This window comes from Gossypium hirsutum, chromosome A13 (genome assembly GCF_007990345.1).
Source record: "Gossypium hirsutum isolate 1008001.06 chromosome A13, Gossypium_hirsutum_v2.1, whole genome shotgun sequence".
NCBI lineage: Eukaryota > Viridiplantae > Streptophyta > Magnoliopsida > Malvales > Malvaceae > Gossypium > Gossypium hirsutum.
This window is the reverse complement of record NC_053436.1, coordinates 45,224,990-45,243,657: the sequence shown is the minus strand read 5'-3', so window position 1 is coordinate 45,243,657 and position 18,668 is coordinate 45,224,990. Positions and strand designations below refer to the sequence as shown.

The following is an 18,668-nucleotide window of genomic DNA, read 5'->3' as shown; positions in this document are numbered from 1 at the left end:
TTGTGTACCGAAAAATGATGAGTTGATTCAAAATATTTTGCATGAAGCACATAATGGTTGTTTGGCAGTTCATCCAGGCAGTACGAAAATGTATAATGACTTAAAGAAAATGTATTGGTGGAGTGGAATGAAAAGAGATATTTCCGAGTTTGTATCAAAGTGCTTAGTTTGTCAACAAGTGAAAGCTGAACACCAAGTACCTTCAGGATTACTTCAGCCTATTATGGTTCCTGAATGGAAATGGGATCGGATTACTATGGATTTTATATCAGGGTTGCCGTTAACTCCAGGGAAGAAAAATGTCATCTGGGCAATAGTTGACAGACTGACTAAATCAGCTCATTTTATTCCGGTACGTACAGATTATTCTCTTAATAAGTTGGCTGAATTGTATATCCGAGAGATTGTTAGACTTCATGGGATACCTTTGTCAATCATTTCGGATAGAGATCTGAGGTTTACCTTACGGTTTTGGCAAAAGTTGCAAGAGGCATTAGGTACAAAGTTAAATTTCAGCACTGCCTTTCATCCACAAACTGATGGACAATCAGAGAGAGTAATTCAGATTCTTGAAGACATGCTCAGATGTTGCGTATTGGAATTTCAAGATAGTTGGGAAAGGTACTTACCATTGGTAGAATTTGCTTATAATAATAGTTATTAGACGAGTTTGAAGATGGCACCTTATGAAGCATTATATGGTCGTAAATGTCGGACGCCATTGTATTGGACTGAACTCAAGGAAAATCAGATTTATGGAGTTGATTTAATAAAAGAAACTGAAGAAAAGGTGAAAGTGATTCGAGATTGTTTGAAAGCTGCTTCAGATAGACAGAAATCTTATGCGGATTTGAAATGAAAAGAAATGGAGCTTCAAGTTGGTGATAAGGTATTTTTGAAAGTGTCTCCATGGAAGAAAGTCCTTAGATTTGGACGAAAGGGCAAGTTAAGTTCGCGTTTTATTGGACCGTATGAAATAATTGAAAAAGTTGGATCGGTAGCATATCGGCTAGCACTACCACCTGAATTAGAGAAGATTCATGATGTGTTTCACGTATCTATGTTACGTCGGTTTCGTTCGGATCCTTCACATATAATTTCACCAACAGAAGTTGAACTACGACCGGATATGACTTATGAAGAAGAACCGATTAAGATTTTAGCTCGAGAAGTCAAACAACTATGAAATAAATGTGTTGCACTTGTGAAAGTGTTGTGGCAAAAGCATGGGGTAGAAGAGACTACATGGGAACCTGAAGAAACTATGAAAAACCAATACCCACACCTGTTTACCGGTAAGATTTTCGAGGACGAAAATCCTTAAAAGGGGGGGAGAGTTGTAATATCCTGAATTAGGGCTTAATCGGAATAGTGGTTTCGTGACCACAACTCCGAGATAGAAATAATTATTTTATAATTATTTTGATGAATATGATATGACATGATTGTGTGAAAATTTCGTGATGAAATTCTATGCCTAAAGTGCTTAAATTGAAAGTAGGGACTAAATCGAATAAGTTGCAAAATTTGCATTCTAGAAGTTTTTAGTATGAAATTGCATTGAAATATTAATTAGGAGGTCTTAAGTAACAATTTGACCAATTTCTAAGTCTATGGACAAAAATTAGACATGGATGGAATTTTTGGAAAGTTTAGTAGTAAGGGCATTTTGGTCATTTAGTTATTAAAATGAATTAAAAACAAAATTAAAAGCCAATTTTTGTCCATCTTCTTCATTAGGCCGAAATTTCAAGGGTTATCCATAGTTAGGGTTTGTTTCAAGCTTCCAAGCTCCATAGTAAGTGATTCCAAGCCCCGTTTTTAATGTTCTTTACGTTTTTAGAATCTCGGTAGCTCGATTAAGCTTATGTTAGCAATAATTCAACCTAGGGTTTATATTTGGAAAAATACCCATAGGTGAAATTTGTGTATTTTGATGTTTTATGGTAGAATATGGGGTTTTAAATTATGTTAGACAACTTGTGCTACTCGGTTTTGAGTGAAAACGAGTAAAAGGGCTTAATCGGCAAAAATACCTAATAGTCACAAGTATATGTTAGAGTAAGAATTTGATGTTTCCATAGAAGGGAAAAATGATCAGCATGTTATAAAACATAAGAATAAGGAATAAAGTTTAATTCCCGAGCCTAGGGGCAAAAGTGTAATTATGCAAAAGTTTAGGGGCAAAAGTGTAATTTTTCCAAAGTTCGTATTAAATGCTGTTTTGATGAATGTATGTATTAAATAAGATTAATTTGGCATTATAGATCAAGAGAAACGAGATTCAAGTCGCGATCGAGGAAAAGAAAAGATTGTGGACTAAATTGCAAAATCTTTATATTTTGATACCAAGGTAAGTTCATGTGTAAATAATGTAGCATAATTGTTATTTTTAAGTTATTGATGTTAATTATATGATATGCTGATTTTTATTATGAAATATATGCTTTGTGGTTATTTTCGAATAAAATGCAAATTATGTGTATTAATTGTTAAATATAAAGTACTACTGAGTATTGGTTTTGGTATTTTACGGAAGATGGCAAGGATATGTGTTCGAGGAAAATCCCGTTTGAACCTTAGGAATAGATTAGGATACAAGTGGCATGTCACTAGGATGGTTGAGCATCCGAACTCGTTGAGTTGAGTCCGAGTTCACTTATGGATGCGAATGTCTAAACTCGTTGAGTTGAGTCCGAGTTCGTGAACTGTAACTAGGCATCCGAACTTGTTGAGTTGAGTCCGAGTTCACTTATGGATGTGAATGCCCGAGCTCGTTGAGTTGAGTCTAAGTTCACTTAGGGGCGGGTTACATGATTTCTTGATTACATATGAGGCACTTATGTGCAAATTATTCGTGTATCCGAGTTGTATTCCGATGTGTTCAACGGGTGAAATTTCTAGTGAAATGGAAGAACACTTAAGATGCAAGCGACGTTTTGGTAAGTGTTGTGAAATAGACACTTTGGACTGGTATGTTCTTAACCCTCGGGTTGAAAATAGATACAACAACGATAAGGTGGTAAGATGATGAATGATGTTTAGAAATGTGATATATGTTTTGGTGATATCATGCTAAAGTTGTTTGGTATATTTGTATTATTATGTTACTTGTTATTTACATATGAACTTACTAAGCATTTATGCTTACTCCCTCCTCTTTATTTACTGTAGTTTTGAACAAGCCAGCTCGGGAATCGGGACGGGTCGAAGGTTCGATCACACTATCCAAAGGACTTTCATCTGGGTAAATGGCTTGTAAAACTTAAGTATGGCATGTATAGCAATATACTTATTTTGTGTAAATAATTTTATGATATGGCCATGATTGGTTGAGAAAATGTTTGATATTGATAAGTCATGGTGATGGTTAAATTTAGATCATGTTTGATATCATGGAAGTTTAATAGGTTATCTAGTTCATAACAACTCATGAAAAGATGAATTTTGCCTTAAAACAGAATATTGCTGCAGCAATGACATGAATTTGAAAAATCATTAAAAATAGTATAAATGGAATTAAATGATTATAAAGTTATGAAATTGAAGCTTAATGAGTCTATTTTCATATGGATAAAAAAAACAGGCATATAAATTATACTTTATGAGATATTTGAAACCTTGTGAAACAGGGCCAGAGTGATTTCTGGATCCTCTATTCTGACTTTAAAAATTCATAATAAATTGTACAAAAATAATTAGAAGTCATTATTTATATTTAAAGATTCCTTATTGAGTCTAGTTTTAAGATAAACAAACCTTGTAGTCAATGAAATTCTGTATAGAGATATATATTATTCGTAATACACAGATATCAGAGCAGTCGAACCCTGAAACAAGGGAGACTTTAACTAATAAACTGTACTAATTGGCCCAACCAAAAATTCTAGAAAAAAATTAGTAAATAGATATATGAGTCTAGATTTAGGAAAAATTTACGGATCTTGATTTTGAGTTTCATAACTCGAGATATGATTTTTCTTGTAACTGTGACGCGGGTAGCTAGAAAGCTGTAAATGTAGAAACAAATGATTTGAAGTTCTTAATTTGATAAATTATGTTCGGTAACCCCTCAAGCTCGACTCCGGCGACGGTTTCGGGCGTGGGGGCGTTACAATCAGTCTAGGTCGGAGCCCATTACAGTAACAGAACAATGAGTGTGGGCCTAAGCCCAGTACAATTTCACTTGGGTCTCAGCCCTCATCAGAATCAATTGGGCCTAGCCCATTGTCAATATCAGTAACAGTTTGGCCTAGCCCTTTAACAAAATCAGGTGGGCCTAAGCCCAATACAGAATCAATATCTGATGCAGATATGCAGATAGATATCCAGCCTAGTCCAACCAATACACCACTCGTACCAACCAACACACCATGTGAGGATAAAATCGACCCACCCAGCCAACACACCAAGCTTAGCACCGGTTGCGGCACTAAGTCAACAGAACGGCTCAAAGCCGTAGACAGAATGACTAAAGGCCATAAATATTGCAGCAACACTGCCAGTTAACAGAACGGCTATAGGCCATAAGTATCACAGAAAGGCTGAAAGCCTTGTACAGAATGGCTACAAGTCGTACACTTCCTCCGTCCATAATAATCCAACCCCATGCAGTATGTCATGTCATAAATAATACGTGTATGCAAAGTCATACTCAGTACAATCATATATGTAAATCATAAGCACATCAGTCATACGAAACATAAGGGCATAATTGTCATTCTACCATACAGGGGTATTACGATACATAATAAGCACTTATGTGATAACCAAAATATTACTTCAACAATAGCCAAACTTAGACCACTATTAGCCACTCTAATGGCTAGATTACAAAACAACAATTACAAGCCATCATTGGCCAAATAAGCTTATACATGTCATTGTACCAAAATGAGATTTCTATTTGTACCAAAATGAGATAGTGGATAGTGTGATGATTGCTCCGACCGACTTCCAACCTTCGCTAGCTTTGAGCACTATAAAACAGGAAAAATTAAACGGAGTAAGCATTTTATGCTTAGTAAGTTTGTATAACAGAAAATAAAAATTACCGTTCATATTTATTAGTGCAAGCATACATAAAGTTACATTCCATCGATTTTGGATAAGTTACCTAAACACATACACTTATTCAACAAGTTAGTCACTTAACCTCATATGACTATCAAGTAAACATAGATGAGCTCATCACATTATAAGCTTCCATTAATTTCACCTTTCCATACTTCTAGAGTCTTTTCTGTCTAACTATTGAAATCTCCATGGATGTTTGGGTAATATACACATGTGAAAAAGTACCCATTAAGGTACATAATAGAAAGACACACTCTTGAGCCATACATTTTACAGTAGGATTACAAGTCCAGGCTAAATCCTATCCGACGCATACGCTCTAGAGAGCTTAATATGGATTATCCGTCCAGGCTAAATCCAATTTACAACCTAAACTCAAGAGGGCTTACATTAAAATTACCGCTCGGGCTAAATTCTATCTGCAACATATTCACTATTATTCTCAACCCATCGAAATTCAACATTCAACCAGAACATGATAATTTGTCCATATTACACAACTTAAGACTATTTCATTATGTATATATCATCTCACACATATCAACATAATCATACAATTCAATTCAAGCATATTAACATGCATTTTTAAGTTACATGAACTTACCTTGAAAATGGTTTGTATTTAAATTTCAACTAATCCGTAACCTTTTGCTTTCCTCGATCTAGTTCTGTGGTTGGTCTTTCCGGATCTATATGGGTAAATTTAACTATTAATCTATCACATTTCATACACATTTGCATCCTATTACATCCTAGGCAAAATTACCATTTTGCTCCTATCTTTTTCAAAATTTTTGATTTCGTCCCTAGGCTCCGAAAATGAAATTCATGAAATTTAACCCTCTTTTCAAGCCTAGATGAAATTTATATACTAAAATACAGCACATACATTTCAAAAAATTTAGAATTTTCCATGGGTTTTACCACTTTTTCATTTTAGTCCCTAAATCAAGTTTTCATCAAAAATTGCTTTGTAAAAGTTGTTTATCTATGAATAAATTTTCATTTTCTACAATAAATTTCAAATTTTCAGCATATTCATCCATGACCCAAATTTCATACCTTGATATCTTTTCAAATAAATCTCCTAAATAGAAAGATTAGGCTATCTCAATTCCAAAAATATGAAATTACTAAAAACGAGACTTCATTTCATACCTTATCAAGCTTGAAAAATTTTGTTCCTCTCTCCTAGGGTTTCCATAGAAAATTTGGGGAAGATGATATGAAAATAGATCATTTTTTTCTTTTTAATTAATTATCATCTATTAATTTTATTGATTTCCAATTTTGTCCCTACCTTTTTCTAATTTTTCCATGGATGAGTCATTAAAATATCTACTAACTACTCTTCAATGGTCTATAAGGGTCTTAATTTTTGAATTCCATAGCTATTTGATACCTATAGCTACTAGAACTCAATTTTTGCATTTTATGCAATTTAGTCCTTTCCCTAATTAAACACACAATCGGTAAAATTTCCGTACCAAAATTTTCATGTGATCTTCCTATCATAATACCAACCAAAAAATAAAATAATATAAATTTTTAGTTTTGGCTTGGATTTATGGTCCCGAAACCACTATTCCGATCTCACCGAAAATGGGCTGGTACAGGTGTTTCATTGTTACAGAATTTTAAGGATCCATTGACGGACTTCCAATTACATTACTCTACCATAAATTGACACTTTTACTTGTGGGGGAGAGATAAGTTGAACATTAATAATTCTCAACAAGTGCTATAAGGTAAGAAAGGTAAAAAAACAGTAGAAATTGTTTTAAGAAGGCTTACAGTAAATGTTTTTGATAAGTATGCTACTGATTTTATTTTTCCTTACAGCATGTTTTCTTTTTGGTCAAATTTTATTAAACCTTGGTTTGAAAGTTCAATTGATTTTATGGGTTTATCTAGATTTGTAAAGGTTAAAAATACTAATTCTATTGCACTGGATAGGTTTATTAAAGCATTTTATATATTTGCTCTTACAACAAAATTTTATATATAGGTTTATTAAAGCATTTTATATATTTTCTCAACAAAATTTTCTATATTTACCTTTAATGATGAATTTTTAATAATCTTAACATTCTTGATTTTTATAATTATGTGAAATTCTTGACTCATCGTTGGAAATTCTTATAGATTACCATGTATATTCAAAGAAAGTTACAAGTTATTTTTTACTTGAACACTCATGTGCCTAATATTTCTTTGTTTAGTGTTGATGGTTTATTTTAGAAAGAGAGATACTTGATCCAGGCTCATTTGAGAGATTAAAATCATATCTTTGATCCTGGAGATAGTTTTGGTGCACAAGAAAGTTTAGGTAAGTATCTTTTTATTTTATTGTTATTTTTTCTAATATCTTTTCTTTTTGTGCAGCTAAAGATTCGAAGACAAATCTTCTTGAGGAAGGGGGAATGATGCGAGTCTCAGGGCCCAATTTCAAACCCATGGATGTAATGGGCTTACATGACCTCACGGCTCAACAACAATGTAAAAGACCAAGCGAATCAAACTAAGATTCAATCAAATATAATATTCGAGGACAAATCTTTTTGAGAAAAGGGGGAATGATACATGCACGGATTGGGTGAAATTTATTAAATTTCATTCACCGAAGCTGCCAATATTCAAGCTTGGGTAATCAGCAAACTTGCAATGACTTTTTGGATCGGATCCTGACATTTTTAAGTTGAGATGTCTTCATGAGTTCGAAGATCTATCTCTTATCTTCAAAACATGCTTTAAATCACTCGATTTTGAGTTTGGGAGCTTAAGTTATGACAGTTTTGTTGAGCAAGCATAATTTTTAGACGGGATTATGACGGAAATTACGAGTTTCTGACTTTTAATTCCAGTTTAAATCATATTGGGTTCAAGTTTTAGGCTTAATTTTTATTATATATGAGCCTAATATTGTATTTATCCGCTCTTATTATTTTATCATTTTATTATTTTGAATTTTTAATAATTATTAAGTAGTTTAAGTTATTTAGGAGTTTTATGTCAATAAGAAAGTTTAGTTTAAAACTACTTCTTATTTAGATTAATTAGAGTTCTAGTATACCTAAAAGTTTTATTTATATTTATTTAGCAAGCCTATATATAGACATTTGAATTGTACACAAATGATACAATTCATTATTATTCAACTTCTCTTTTGATTTAATAAATTCTCTAAGTTTTTCTTTCAAGAATTTCTCTTGAGTTTTCTTCTAAAACAGTTTTAACAATCTTTTCAGACTGTGGGGATCATCTTTAAACTTTTTCTTACTAAGTGTCTATCTTTGAGGGGAAATTAGAGTCGCTTGAAGGGGGTTGTGAATTCTTCGTGTTTCCAAGGCTTCTTAGGACTTCTACATATCAAGTTCTATCTTTTCATCTATCTTTTTTATTTTCTTCCTTATTGTTCTAATCATAGATTTATTATTCTATTTTAATTGTCTTAGTTATTTATTTTAATTGTTTTATCTAACTTGGATTTGATTGCATTTCAGGTTGTGTCAAAATCCAAGTTTCTTTCCTAAAGTCTTGAGCCCTAAGTTAAATCCGTGACTTTAACAAACTTTACAATCCGCTTCCGAATTCCGTATCAATCTTCTTCCATTTTTAATCTTATTGGTTAACAAGTTCTAACCAAAACCAACACAAAAATGAGAGTGAGGCAAAGAAAATCTTTGGATACCCGGAGTAGTTGTTTTAATTTATAATGAATGAAATTGAAAACAATTTCTATGTTTGTTTGAAAAAGAAGACAGAAAGGAAAAATCGGTTGTCTGTATGCTAAAACTCCACTCATAAAAACAAACCCCATACTCCGTATTTATTCCTCAAATCAATTTACATCTTGAATCAAAATAAGTTTGATGAAACCAATTATCAAATAATAACAAAAATGACAAAGGAATTTGATCATCCTAGCAGAGGAGTTGGGCCTGGAGACGAAGTTGAAGATGAAGCTTCACTAGAAATAGAAGATGGGCTTAGGATTGAAGCTAAAGCTTCATTCGAATCAGGAACTTCACTAGTAATAGGAGGAGTTGGGCTTGGAGCTAAAGCTGAAGCTTCACTTGAAATAGGGCCAAGGGCTGCCCCAGAGCTAGACATCAACTCCACCATTGAACGTCTTGGGTTGATGCGTTGAGCCTCACACAAATCTGGTAAAAATACTCCTGCAACCAAGCATTGGATAATATATCATTAGATTTAATTCCTCATTTAACACTTAGCTTGGTCTCTTGGAGGAACCCGCAGATTTCATTTGAATCAAAAGATAAGTTCCATTGTATTTAATTTTTAACGCCTAATCATAAATCATTTATATTTTCCTAATTTAATCATTATTATTTAACTAAATTTTACCCTTAACTTTTTAAAAATAATCGAATTTGACAATCAACCTTTAAAAAAAATTGAATAATTGTTTTTTAATGAACATATTGATTAAAACATTAAATTTTTAAATATAACAAATAGCATGAAAATCTACTTGTATTTTATTATTTAAAAAAAATATTTTGATGAAATTTTTAAATATGACAAGTTGCACGGACTTTTTTTAAAAATATTTATCCACGTGTATTTTTAATACAGTTATGTTAGATATAAGTTTACATTTTTTTGTCAATTTGATCATTGTTCTCTTTTAAAGTTAACTTTGGTCATTGACCTTTTAAAAAAAAAGTCAATTTGCTTTTAAAAAAATTGATGTTTTAGTCAGTAGTTTTGTTAAAAAAAGCAAACTGACTTTTAAAAAAAAATCAATGACCAAAGTTAACTTTAAAAGAGAACAATGATCAAATTGACAAAAAATGTAAACTTATGTCTAATTCTAATAAAAAAGTTAATTGACTTCTCACCACACAAAGACATTTATAATATATTTTAACGAAGTTTTATATGTTAATTTTGAAATATATATTCATTGACAAATGTTAGATTCAATGGTAAAATACATTATATTATCGAGAGAAGATAAAATTTAGTTGAACTATTTTTTTTATTTTTATAAATTTTAGTATTTATTTAACAAAATCAAAGAACCAGTCTGAGACGATAAAATAGATCGAATTGAGAATTGATGATTTGACCGATTTGATTACTTATCCAATTTTAAAAATCTATCTTGTTCCTACTTTATAATTATTGATTTATTAAATGGAAGAATGAAAAGGTGGCAAATTCATTACCTTCACCGGCGGCCAAATTGAAGAAAAGGTCGACAATGTTGGGGCATTTGTGGCAGCAAGCAGGGGCGCAAAGCTTGGCAGTGAATTGTGGCTCAAGAAGGGAATCGGATGAAATGCCAATTGAGTTTCTGTCAACCCCACAAGCCCGCACACAGTCGTCGTTCTCGATATACTCCGCCATTCTCTCTACCATCACCTCCGATGTCCGGCATTGGTACTCCTCCTTTTCATTTTTCTCCAGCCCCGTTTCCAACAAGCATCTCTTCCCCGAAGATGCTATTGCAAACGCGCAAACATCGTTGGGCAAATCTTCGCAAATAATTTCAGCTGCATAAATTTACACGAATGTTAGAAGACACGTTTGATGCATGAAACTATATAAATAAAAACAAGAGATGTTTTCATTTGCACACCTAGAGAAGCATGGAGGAACAGAGAAGAAAGGAAGAGAAACAAGGGGAGTTTGAAACAAGGCATAATTAAATAGGTGATGAAGCTAGTTTTGTAGGCTGATTTCTATGAAATTTTAGTCGGAAGATGTTCGAAATAGAGCGTTTTGTATTGTTTTTTGTGAGGGACTAATAAAAAGAGGTGTGATATATTTAAAAGAAGAAGAAATGTGAAAAGTGTGAAACAAAAAATGGTATGTTTATTTTCTATATATAGAAGGAAACATCGACATTGGCGGATCCAGAAATACGACTTAGGGGTAGAAGTGAAGTTAGAAATTTTTTTTGGGTCGAAATTAAATTATATATTTTTATAATAGTAAAATATAATTTCACCATTTTAATAGCCTATATCTTTATAATTTTTAGAGAATTAAATTAAATTTTTATCATTTTAGGGATCAAAGTACAATTTTTACTATTACTAATTTAAAATTTTACAAATTATAATAGACCTAAATGAAAAAAATTTATTTTAGAGGGCCGGCCCCTTCAATCCCCCCTGAACACCGGCTTTGTTTAGCCTCTGGTTTGCCTTTGAAGACGCATTTGGCCTATTACCAGTCTCTCCTTTGGATTTCTTAGCTCTTTAGTTCTAATTTTCGTTTTCACGTTCCTTTTGTTTGCTTTCGTTTAGTTCAGGAGTCAATTTTATTGATAGATGATACGTGGTTTCTTGTTGAATACTTTGCTAAGACGTGTTTGCTTGTCTGCATGCTTAAGTTTCCTTCATAGAACATAAAACTTTTTAATGTTTAAACAACTTGGCTCAGATACAGAGGCTAGGCTTAGGCTAATCAGTTTTCCATTGGCTTCATGCCTAATTTTGGTAATTGTTGGGACAATTTTCATTTGGACAAAAACGAAAGACATAAGAAAGGGTCAAGTTTGGTGTTAAATGGTGTTAGAGAATAAGATTGCCATTTGGCAGCTCGAATTGTGGAGCCGAAGGCGAAGAGGAAGGAGCTGGTTTCTCATTGAAGTTGGAGATTATATTGATTTGATGGGTCAACCTCCTTTTTTAATTGAGCTCCAAGTCACCTATATATTTTTTTCTTTGAAGCAGTTTGTTCCCTTATTCACATCGAGAGCCTCTGCTGGTTCGCCAACTTTTATCTTTGCACTGCTGTGTTGACAGTGAACGTGAAAGGAAAGTTCATAAAATTAAAATCGTCTAATTCTAGATTTAGTCCTACTATATTAAAATTTGTAATTACATTTTTTTTTACTTTAATTTGACATAATTTGTTCCCGTTAATAGTTTATATAAATCTATATAACTATAGATTAAAAGAAGGTCCAAAGGCTTATCGTTATTTATATTTTAATTTGATATAATTTAATTCTTTATATTTACAAAAATATTTGTAAGTCTAAATAGTTAACATCTTTAACTATTTTGATTAAAAAATTTCCATTATTTTTTTAAAAAATATCATTTTAACAAATTTTTTTTTATTTTGGCATGATGAGTTGGGATATGTGTTTGTTTTCCTACAATCAAATTAACTATCGAAATTATTAACGGTCCTAATTATTTGGAGTAAATAATGACATAACTCTTTTTCTAATCATTATAAAATAATGATATAATTGTAGCTTCGAATTCTTTATTATGTTTACATTTGAGATTTAGTCTTTATATTTTAATTTGACATTTCATAACTACATTAGTTAATTCAAATACTTAATATTCTTAATTATTCTGATTAAAATGATTATGTCAATTCTCTTAAAAACACCTTTCTTACACAAATATATATATATATATATCAGCACGAGGGTGGAATGAGTATTTTTTAGAAAGAATTCAACCTCAACATTTTGACCACAATAATTAAGGTTATTAACTATTTTGATATTATGTAAAGGGATCAAATTATATAATATTATAGATATTAAATATTAAATTTAAACATATTAGAATAACCACAACCTTAATTTGATCTAAAATAATCTATGTCTAAAACAATAATTTATAATTTAATTTAATAAAAAAATTTGATATTTATAAAAAAAATTAAATTAAATTAAATTAATTGATATAATTTATTATAAATTTACCGAAAACGAATCAAGATAGTAAACTAGTATTTACTGAAAGTATTATAAATTATATATGTATTTGTGCTATAAGTGAAAAGAATGTGTTTGAAAGAAATTTATTAATGGTGATTATCTTTTATGAAAAATAAGAAAAAAATATAAAAAAATTTCTTAAGCGAAAGCTGAGGAATTTATATTTAATGATAATATTTATAATATCTCTTACCAGATTCGATAACAAAATTAAATAAGTGATTTTATATTTAATGTCGACAAACATCATTCAATTTTCTAATTCACTTCATACACTTCATTAGGCTTAATCTAAATCATATTGCTTATAGATAAACATGTAATCATCATCCAAACACATTATGGATCTTTAAAATATTGATTTTTGTCATTTCTTGAATAAGTGTATATCAATACTTAGTGTGTATGTATGGTAAGAATTTATGTGTCCCATATGATATTTATTAAATATTATTTTTTGTTATCTAATAATTAATAATTGTTTAACTTTAAATTTAATTCATCAGTTGAAAAGATTTTTGAATAGTTATATTATTAGAATTGTGTCTATTTAAATAATTAAAACTCTTCAAAAGGATATGTTATGAATAGGTGTGTTGATGGAAAGACACTTATTAGTGTTCTATAAATGATAAACTTAAACCTTTATATCTCATTATGAAAAGATACACATTCTCTATCAGAATTGTATTATCGAAATTTTAGAAATTAAGTGAGAGAAATTAAAATTTTAATTTCTTTAACAAAAGTGGTATTCTTCTTCCTCAAAAAGCATCATGGGCAAAGGTAAACTTCAAATATTCTAAAATTTTAATGTCATGTTTATTTATTTATTTATGAATAAACGTATTAATTTACATTTGACATCAAAGCATGGTTAAAGTATTCATGATTTTCCTTTCACAATTATTAGTCTGTCATTTATGATACCTTAATTTTTTATTCTATTTCATTATTTGTTTTTAATGATTAATTTATAGAAATAAGTGTTTATATAAAATAACTAATAGAGCTTGTTGAGTATTAATCACATGCTTATAATGTCTGCAAAGTATTGTTTGTACCTTATTAAGAATTGAAATTATATATATTTACTAAAGAATAATGGTCTATAAATTTCTTGAGTATATATTTTTGTAAGGATGTAGTCTTCCTATGATAACTTTATATACATATCATTACATATCATTAATTGAAGGAATAAAGGGATACTGTACTAATAACAAATTATATCTTGTATTACAGTTTTATGTAGGTTTGATTATGGGTTAGATAATTACTCCAACTCGATTTAAAGGTTTGTCCGAAAAGTGAGAGGGTTTGAAAAAAAAAATATAGGTCTGAAAAATGTATTTAGGCAAAAAAAATGAGGCCCGTTTTCTAAACAAGTTAGGCCTCGGATAAGCTTTTTTTGGCTAGGGCCCGTATTTGTAAAAAATAAAAATATGTTGTTTCCATTATTTTGGCGTTGTTTTGCCATTCTTTTGCTGTCATTTCGCTATCATATTGTTACTATTTTGTTGTTATTATTTGAATATTGTATAATCCTTATTTTATTGTTAATTTTGCTACTATTTTAGAGACATTTGCTTGTTAAGTTGCAATTATCTTAGTGTTATTTAAGCATAAATATTAAATATTTTTTAAAATTTATTTTTAATTTATTGAGAAATATTTTTAATGTTTTTAGTGTATTTGACATATTATATTTTTTAAATTTATTTTTATATAAAAATAATATAAAAAATTAATACGGCAAAGTCGAGCCAGATTCAAGTTTTAACATTTTTATCCGAGCCGAACTTGGATAAAAATATAGACATATTTTTTAGGTTGACCCGAGCCCGTGCTTAAAATTATGTTTGAGACCCGAACCCCGCTAATCCATGATTGTTTGCTTTTCGTAAAAAATTTTCAATTGATATTAAGAGATTTCTTGGTCCATAAGACGAATTCCATGATTGTTTGCTTTTCGTAAAAATTTTACAATTGATATTAAGGCTCTGTTTATTTGCCAGTAAAATATTTTCCGGAAAATAGTTTCTGGAAATGATTTACTTTTCTGGTGTTTGGATGAATTTGTGTAAAATATTTTCTGTTGTTTGGTAGATTTCTTGAAAAATTTCATAAAAGCTGTTTTAAATTAAACAAATATATATTTAAGAATTTAGGGTCTGTTTCATTGTTTAGTTGAGTTCATTATATATATTAATAAATTTATATTTTAAATTGTTTTTACATATATTGTAATAATTTATTTATAAATAAAACAAATTAAATATATAATAATACTCAATTATTAAGCTAGAACATTAACCGTCATAAATTGAAAACAACCAAAGTCAAATAAATTATTTCTAATTGTGTTACAAAAAATAAAAAACAAGGATTGAATAATTATAAATTAGCTTCCAAACCACAATTAATACTAGAAATTAATAATATTATCCAAATGCATAATTAGTAGTACACCACATGATAACAACAACATTGTCCAAGTGCATAACTAATATTACACCACATTAAAAGTATCAATATCTTCAACCTTGAGAAAATTTTTGAAGCCAAATTATACTTAACATATATATACTTAAAATTATAGTTTTCTACATCAAATTATCTGTGTGAGCATATTAGGAGCTTCAAAACATACAACAATGTTTTCATTTCAACAGCTTCTTCGAGTTCTTTGACCAACCATTAGTATTAGCTTATCTTAAGAAACCAACATGATAATAGGCTTGAAATACAAAACAGTGTATTATCACTAAAATGCTGAAGAGTCTCCTTATCCTTGCCTCTTATATCCAACAAAGCCTGGATCCAGCTCATGCACACCAAAAGACAAGATGGTAAATACAAGACACAAATCTACAAATATATTCATCCATTATATCATGGTTCTTATAGATAGAACAACATAGACTAGTAATAAATTGCATATATTATGGAATGTCAAATTGCATCAGATGAGTTAAATATAACCATGGATACTTATAATGACATATTTATAAGACATCAAAAAGTACATTTCAAAAAATGTTTATAAATTGTTATTCACTTCAGAAATTGTTATTTCTAATTGCTGTTTTTCATTTGCTAACATTAGAAACATTGGTTTGGGAGGTAGATGTTGCCTTCTTGGCTTTCTTGGCTGCTTTTTTCTTACGGAATTCCTTCGGCTGCAAGAAAGAAAGGATCAATTGTAACAGTACTTGGTAAACATACTCTAAATAATTATTTGTTCATTTGCAAAAACCCATTTATGTAATAAAGTCTAACAGAAAACTTTTATCATAAGCATAAATCTAGAGTAAAAATTATACAAAACCCAATCAACCAAATGGACGGTTTAGGAGGATATTAACTTTTCAAACTATGTAAAAGGCACAGCATTCAAAAACAAAACATAGAAATTTAGAATGGGAGTTCTTTTTGTTTACCAGCCCTAGCTAGTAGAACATGCATGACTACTAAAAAAATTAGAAGAAGAGTTCTAAACAACTAGAACAGATTCAACACATCACAAAATAGAAGTAGAAATAAGACACTTCACTCAGGCACAAACGCATATAGGCAACCTTAAACTGCAATGCCATCGTTATGCAACTTAAATACACTCTTCATCTAAAATCACTGTTATTAGAGTGTCAAATGCAGTGAAGCTTCTTCATCTTTTCCAGCTTGAATACAAACAAAAGCACGTAATGACAAAAGTGAACTCTCAAATCCAATTTAAGAAGAAAAACAAAACATTGGTCATATTTTTAACTCCAATAGCATCACCTTAGGCAGTTGCAAAGATTTAAGGCATAAAAGCATTGAAATTCCCAAAAAGTGTAATCTAACAAAATAATTGATTTCAGATACCATCAATTCCAGACATGATCTGCTAAAGAATTGCAAGACAATGCAGATATACTACAGATCATATATGAAAATACCAAAATAGACCGCCAATTCTAGTCCTATTCTGAAATCGATATCTAAAATAGTTGACTATATAGTAACCAAACCATTTACTAGATCGAAAATCATATTTCAAAATAGAAAGAAATCATCAAATCAACCGATAAAGGGAAAAAATTAAAAACAAAAAGATGTACCTGGAGCTTCCCAGCTTTTAGATGCTCTTGTTTCCGTGAAGAAGGCAAGGCCTGAGCTGATGCCATTTTCATTTTACCCTTTCTCTTTTTTTCTTTTTTTTAATTTAACGATGAGAATCCAAAATCAGCAGATGAACAAGGAAAACTTTGAAAAATCGAATTTATTTTACAGAATTCTCAATTATTTAATCCATTTCAAAGAAATAAAATGCGGGAAAATTGAATCCGAACCTGTAAATATCAAAACTGAGCTCTCTATAGAAGATGTCCAGGAACTCCTCTATCAAGGTCCGAATAGCGTAACCCATATTCACGTAATAATCTAGCTTCTCCTCTTTATCTTTGTTGAACTTCGATCCTCGATTCACCGGAGCCAAAAATTGTACGTACAACCTCAAGTTTTGGCTCAAACCAAAAACCGTACTGTTGGCATCCTTAACACCGACCCTAGTGTTGGTCCTTGACAAAACTTTCTCGTCATTGTTCTTCGAAATCGTGTAGCTCTTGAGTAATTTAGGGTGGGGGTAGGGTACCTGGAAAGTTTGCTAAGAGATTGAAAACGAAAAAAATAGATAGATAACAAAAATCAGAATGATCGAAGATATAAAAATGGGTAGACTAAAGAGAATATAAAAGAGGGTACCTGGCAATGGCACTGATTTACAACCCAAGGGGAAAGGGAAGGGGAAGGGGAAGGGGAAGAGGAAAAGGGAGAAGAAGGCGTCATTTTCTCGTGTTTTGGAAAATGTTTTACCGAAAAAAAGTGTAAGACATTTTCCCAGAAGAAGGCGTCATTTTCCTGTGTTTTGGAAAAGCTTTTACAGTAGGAATTTATTTTCCACCAAACAATTAGTGGAAAATGATGAAAATATTTTCCAGAAAACAAAATACAAGCAAACAAACGAAGCCTAAGAGATTTCTTGGTCCATAAAGTGGACGAATTTTGAAGTATAGTAATTTTAATAATGATTTGTTAGTGTATAGTTTGAAATTTTATGATAGATTCAAATCTTTAAGGTAAATATCTAATTAAATAATAATTTTTGATTATCCATAAAATTTTGATACTTCTACGACAATTTGCTTATTATTTTATGGGAAATTAAAATTCTTATTATAGGACATTACTAATCACCCAAATATTGATTAAAATCACTTTTATAATAATTCAACATGAATTTTGGTTATATATATATGCTATGCTAGTTTGTTTTGTATATCCAAATATAAAAAACAATTTTAATAGACATTTAACTACAAAAAAAAAGTTAAATTTGAAGCATTATTATAATTTTGTTAGTATATCTTAGTATATCCTATAAGAAAACTTTGACATTATATTTATGATTGCATCCACATTTTATCTAAATGTGAAATCTCATGACTTAAATTGTTAATATATGTATATACATATTTTTATACATGTTTGAAGTATCTGCCTCTATTTCTAACAGTTTGCTCTTTCGGGTTATAAAACAAGCTACCCTTTGTTCCCTTTGGATATATTACAAACATGCTGAATTTTGTCTGTGAGTTCAACTTCCTCGCATCTTTATCCAAAACATGGGGTGGGCATCCCCAAATCCTTAAATGTTTTAGACTTGGCTTCCTGTCATACCACAATTCATATAGAGTTTTCGATGTTACCTTAGTTGACACATTATTCTATAGCAAACCGTTTGTACCACATATCCCCAAAAAATAAATAACAGCTTTGAATAATTTAACATTGCTCGTACCATGTTTAACAATCTTCGATCCAT

The 18,668-nt window shown here is 30.5% G+C and overlaps 2 protein-coding genes across 2 annotated transcripts; both read right to left on the bottom strand.

The window, feature by feature from the left end:
• Positions 1 to 8,880: 8,880 nt before the first annotated feature.
• LOC107894210 (uncharacterized) lies at positions 8,881 to 10,896 on the bottom strand. Its single transcript, XM_016819449.2, has 3 exons — positions 10,685 to 10,896; positions 10,272 to 10,598; positions 8,881 to 9,254 (listed from the first exon to the last, which is right to left on the bottom strand). Exons 1-3 carry the CDS (start codon positions 10,746 to 10,748, stop codon positions 8,995 to 8,997), a joined length of 651 nt encoding a protein of 216 aa, XP_016674938.1. The 5' UTR covers positions 10,749 to 10,896; the 3' UTR covers positions 8,881 to 8,994.
• Positions 10,897 to 15,754: 4,858 nt separating this feature from the next.
• LOC121212737 (uncharacterized) lies at positions 15,755 to 17,814 on the bottom strand. Its single transcript, XM_041086126.1, has 4 exons — positions 17,549 to 17,814; positions 17,137 to 17,450; positions 16,906 to 16,997; positions 15,755 to 15,981 (listed from the first exon to the last, which is right to left on the bottom strand). Exons 1-3 carry the CDS (start codon positions 17,630 to 17,632, stop codon positions 16,979 to 16,981), a joined length of 417 nt encoding a protein of 138 aa, XP_040942060.1. The 5' UTR covers positions 17,633 to 17,814; the 3' UTR covers positions 15,755 to 15,981; positions 16,906 to 16,978.
• Between the last annotated feature and the right edge of the window lie 854 nt (positions 17,815 to 18,668).

Coding starts and splice junctions, on each gene's coding strand:
- LOC107894210 (XM_016819449.2), bottom strand. CDS start 10,748: ATGCCTTGTTTCAAACTCCCCTTGTTTCTCTTCCTTTCTTCTCTGTTC. Junction 10,599..10,684: donor GTTCCTCCATGCTTCTCTAG/GTGTGCAAATGA, acceptor AAATTTATGCAG/CTGAAATTATTTGCGAAGAT. Junction 9,255..10,271: donor CAATTTGGCCGCCGGTGAAG/GTAATGAATTTG, acceptor GCTTGGTTGCAG/GAGTATTTTTACCAGATTTG.
- LOC121212737 (XM_041086126.1), bottom strand. CDS start 17,632: ATGACGCCTTCTTCTCCCTTTTCCTCTTCCCCTTCCCCTTCCCCTTCC. Junction 17,451..17,548: donor TAAATCAGTGCCATTGCCAG/GTACCCTCTTTT, acceptor TCAATCTCTTAG/CAAACTTTCCAGGTACCCTA.